This window comes from Nelumbo nucifera, chromosome 6 (assembly GCF_055504915.1).
Source record: "Nelumbo nucifera cultivar China Antique chromosome 6, China Antique-T2T, whole genome shotgun sequence".
Taxonomy (NCBI): domain Eukaryota; kingdom Viridiplantae; phylum Streptophyta; class Magnoliopsida; order Proteales; family Nelumbonaceae; genus Nelumbo; species Nelumbo nucifera.
In genome coordinates, this window is record NC_142654.1 from 1,162,902 (window position 1) to 1,167,641 (window position 4,740).

The window sequence follows — 4,740 nt, forward strand, 5'->3', positions numbered from 1 at the left end:
GGCTCTCTAAGTGGTTGAGTTTAATAAATCAATTTGGAGACGGAATCAGATTGCATTTCCAAATATTTTGTTTTCATAGGAATATATAGGACTGGACTCTGGAGGAAATGCCTGTGTGGTAGTGGTAGTGGTAGTTGCGCCCATATGATCTGAATCTGATACCATGTAAGCTCTGTAATTTTTTATGTTAAAACTAAACTAAATAATTAAATTTAGGGATCACAATTCATACCGGTTGGTTAAAAAAATTTAATTCAAAAATGTCGAGATCCCAAATGATACATTATTAAGCAAAACAATCAAATGTCTCAAGAGATTTTTTTTTTTTTTTTTTTAAAACAAGGCTTTTGGCTTTCGTTGCTTCTTTACATGTGAAGCTGATGTGGCAATTCCTATTTCCTAAGTAAAGACTGGACAGTATTTCAAATGCTCATATATTTATTACATGATTTTTGTTTTCAACATAGTGCATGATGAGAATATTACAAGGGTTATAAGTTTTTTGCTTTTTTTTTTCTGATCAGATCAGACTATAGAAAAGGTACACTTCTCTGTATATCAATTACCAAGTATAAGCTAGAATCAATGTTGTGAAGAAAAGACAAAAACAAACGGCCTAAACAAACAATAAATACCGGCCCGGCCCGGTCCGGTCCGGTCCTCATAAGGTTGCACCATATGTCACCTTAGTTTCCGGCAACCACTGGCTCCCTTGAATAAAAGAATCCACCGTGAATTTCGCAGCCTCAGTGGCAGATATAGTGGGCTTATAGCCAGCCCATTTCACTCGATTGTCAGTAGTAGCGCCAGGGCCAGTATTCATATACTCCGCGTAGTATATTGTGGTAGGTGGATCCACGTTGGACACCCAGGAAATCCATCCTGCGGGATCCAGAAACCCACCAATGGTCGATTGCATGATGACTGTGGTTGAATATGGCTTCCAGGGCCTACCAAGATAGGTTTTGGCCGTTAAATTAGCACCTGCCGACACGAGTTGGCATTTCTGGATGGAGATCCCAGAGTTCTGATTGGCATCCGTCTTTCCTTGTGCTGTGATGGTGTTGAACTGGTTGGACATGGGCTGTCTGGGTCTGATATTGCAATTCTGGAAAACCACTGCTGCGTTCCCAAATATGAAATCAATGGTCCCGGTGATATCGCATTCCCGGTAGAATTGACGGTTGGAGTGGGCGTATAGCGTGTCCTGATAGCCATCAAAGGAGCATCGGTAGAATACGGACAAGTCTGATCCGGATCGTAAGGCCACAGCCTGATGCTTCTCCGGTCCCGCCGTGTTGATGAAGCTCATATCCTTAGCAATGAACCCCTTTCCAGCAACAGCTGTACATGCAGACGGAATTAAAGCGAGCATTAGATTAGATATCATAGATGGAGATGAAATCTGTTCCATTCATTTTTTTCCATTTACATATTACTTGTATACAATAATCAGCTATATATAGAATAAATTTATGCATTCTTGATATGTTATATATATATATGTAATGTAATTGAGACTAGTGTTTCCATTTTATTTAAATTTTAAATTGGAGTATGATGACTAGGAGAATCTCAGTTGTTATTTAAAATTTGAAACGATGGAATCTCAGACATACACATACATATGTTATGTTGTTAACCGGTACAATGCCACCTGATGTCATGTGATGACCACCACATCTCTCTCATTTCTCTTGAGTCGAGGAAATATGGAAATGTCACCACCACCGCTCCCCCAGGCCCCACTCACCAGCAATCAATCAGACTAATTTTTCTCGAGTCCGCATCACACATCTTATCTTGAAGGCTGAAGCACCCCCTACCCCCATGTTATGATGTTAATGCTCCGTGTTTCGCGGCCCGCTTACAGCAACAGCCCCACACACATGTCAATAAATGGACATGCGGGTAGCACACCCACACACATGATCCACGGTCAAGATTCTTTTCACCTAGAATGTATTTATTAACGGTTAAAATCCCCATATGTATATTATACCCCAACTAAATACCTACCGGCCATATCATGTAACATATATGTAGCAGGTCTCTTTTATTCCTTTATTTTTCCCTTTATCATTTTCAGTGGGCCCTCCATGCTTGTTGGGACTTTTAAAAGTCATAGCTGAAGTGCTGAACTATCACATGCAGCAAGCAACCAGCAATGTAAAGTTTCGCATCCTCAGGCCCCGCCGCACGGTACAGCTATCTACCACTACCTTTGACTCGTTCCTACTTCCTACGTAATTTGCGGGCTGCGCCCAACGTATTACTACTATTCCTCCTCCATCTTCCCACTTGGAGAGGAGAGTTGGAGGTGGAGGAGACCTTCTGTCAGTCAGTTTCCATCTATTGCTCTATTAATTCACATCTCCTAATCATCAATCAACACCCCTTTGAGTCCTTGACTAAGAAGATAAATTTTACAGGACAACCTCATTATATCACCAATTGACTCAATTCAATACACAAGAATAAGCAACAGCAGCTGCAGCACTAGCCTAATATTTAAGATTTCTAAGAGCAAAGAAGAAGCATAACATTGAAGCAAGATTGCAAGAATGAAAGGTGAGATGCATCATACCAGTGCAAAAAACAAACAAAGAAAATGGAAAGACAATACTCGAATAGAAAAAAATTAAACATAAAATATTTTATTTATATCGTCAAGTTTGCTGCTTACTTACCGAATGTGGCGGTTGAGAAGGTGGGGGTCCCATCTTTAACATTCGATCGTCCGGACACGATCGTCTTACCTATTCCATCACCGTACATCATAACGTTCCACTTCGATTTATCCACCACCACATTCTCCACGTACATACCCGCCTTAACGTATATCACGAATCTTTTCACACTCTTCTTGGGCACAACCACCACCGCCTCCTCGATTGTTTTGTACTTGCCACTCCCGTCTTTGGCCACCACCACATCCGGCGTCACTCCCGTCTCCTGCAGCAGTCTCCGGTCATCAGGGTGCATCCACGCCGGAAACTCATCAGAATCAGACCCCACATCCAATAGCTTCCGATGGATTGGAATATCGAGGTTCTCGAGAAGGGTCAGTATCTTGGACACGATGGCTAAGCTATTACTTGTAAACTCGGTTGAGTTCTTCATTGCTACCCTCAACTCTTCAAGCACGTTTGCAGCGGTGGTGCTGTTCAACTCTTGTAGCCCGTCTAAGCAGGACTGCTCGTTCGTGATTGCCGCGCTGAGCCATGTCCTGAGGTCGCTGATCTTGGAAGCTGATAACAACTTCTCACCCTGGCTCACTTGCATGGACGAGATAGACATGTTGAGTTGATCTATGGCGTCTTCAAACTGGGTTTGGCAATCACGCAGCGTTAATACGAGAAGAGGATCGCCGTTGACCTTGGGGATAAGCTTCGTGGGTAAAGAAGCGAGCTTTGAGAGCTCGGTAAGGGCGACTTGTAGGGAGAGCTTGAAGAGCTCTTCTGGATCTGTGGTTTTCTGGGCGGCCAGTGAAGAAAGGCTTGAGAAGCAGGAATTGGGGTACTGGGTGACGCTGCAGACGGCCTTGATAGACTGAGCCACGGAGGTTTCGGAGGACGAGGGAGTCTGCTCGTTCTGGCCGTCGTCGTCGTTTTTGCTTTTGTGTATGACTGTGCCGACGACAGCACCGACGATGATGGTGAGAAGGAGGATCACCGATACGGAAATGATGATGAGACGCTTGCGGGTCTTGCGGCGGAATTCGAGATCTTCATGCTCGTCGACCTTGCCGTATCCCTTGAAGGACTTGACAGTGTCCATGATTTGGGTGGGCGTTTCAGTGTTTCAATTTCTCAAGTGAAGAGATGCAGGAAGATGATGGGATTTTATGATTTATAGGAAGAGCCTAAGCTAAGTTAGAAGTGCTATCGACGAATGCTCCTTTTTGTCTAATATTTAATCATGGAGTTTTATTTGGCTGAGTTGGATTTGGATGCTTACAGCTGGAGCTTGGAGGTTTCCACGTACATTTATTAAATGGCAAAAATGCCCTTATTACCCTAACCCGTTGCTGTAACTTGTAAGATGCCAATGGTTTTCTTTCACTCGGTTGGGAGTTGGGAACTTGGGACTTGGGTCCAAAAATTATCAAGATTCTCCTCAGTCACCCTTTTCCTGAACCGAACATCTCTTTCGTGTTGTCTGCCGATGCAAACTGGCTCCTGCACGGAAATCATGGAATGAGGATCAGTGGATGTCATGTCACTACTTTTCACCTTCAGTTTTTCTTTCTGGTAAATAATTTTACCCACGGTTTTAATTTTATGTTTTTTTTTTTTTTTTTGTGGGGGCGGGGGGGGGGGGGGAGGGGGGGGTATTTGGTCATTTTAAATGTAAAAGGACCAATAGTGAATACTGAATAGAATAAGATAAGATCATTTCTTTTCTTTTGAGGTGACTTGCTTTTGGGTGGGGGCCTGGGGGAGTGTGGAGGCCCACTTTCTCCGAAGGCACCCAACCAACACCAACCCAGCCCAGGATCCGCTGCGGTCGCCACGCTGTGTATAAAGTATAAACGGGCTACTTAACAAACCACGCGCGGCGAGCAGCGGATCATCCGGCCGCCTCCGAAGCATAGCAAGATTGAAGCGTGTGTAGACATTTGTAAACGATAAGAAGCCGTCAATTATCAATTTTTATTAGGCATTATTTATATTTAACAAAAAAGAAAATACCTGATGATATGGTATGAGTATGATGACTCTGATCTCCGCTTCTGGC

At 43.5% G+C, this 4,740-nt stretch overlaps 1 protein-coding gene across 1 annotated transcript; it reads right to left on the bottom strand.

The window, feature by feature from the left end:
- Positions 1-418: 418 nt before the first annotated feature.
- Positions 419-3,898, bottom strand: PME1 (pectin methylesterase 1). The gene is made up of 2 exons (XM_010275506.3): positions 2,691-3,898; positions 419-1,344 (listed from the first exon to the last, which is right to left on the bottom strand). The coding sequence occupies exons 1-2, from the start codon at positions 3,778-3,780 to the stop codon at positions 662-664; spliced, it is 1,773 nt and encodes a 590-aa protein (XP_010273808.1). The 5' UTR covers positions 3,781-3,898; the 3' UTR covers positions 419-661.
- Positions 3,899-4,740: the final 842 nt, after the last annotated feature.

Bases quoted from the DNA above. Each gene is read 5' to 3' on its own strand.
- PME1 (XM_010275506.3), bottom strand. From the start codon at position 3,780: ATGGACACTGTCAAGTCCTTCAAGGGATACGGCAAGGTCGACGAGCAT. The intron at 1,345-2,690 runs GTAAGTAAGCAG...CTGCATGTACAG, and splicing joins CTTCTCAACCGCCACATTCG to CTGTTGCTGGAAAGGGGTTC.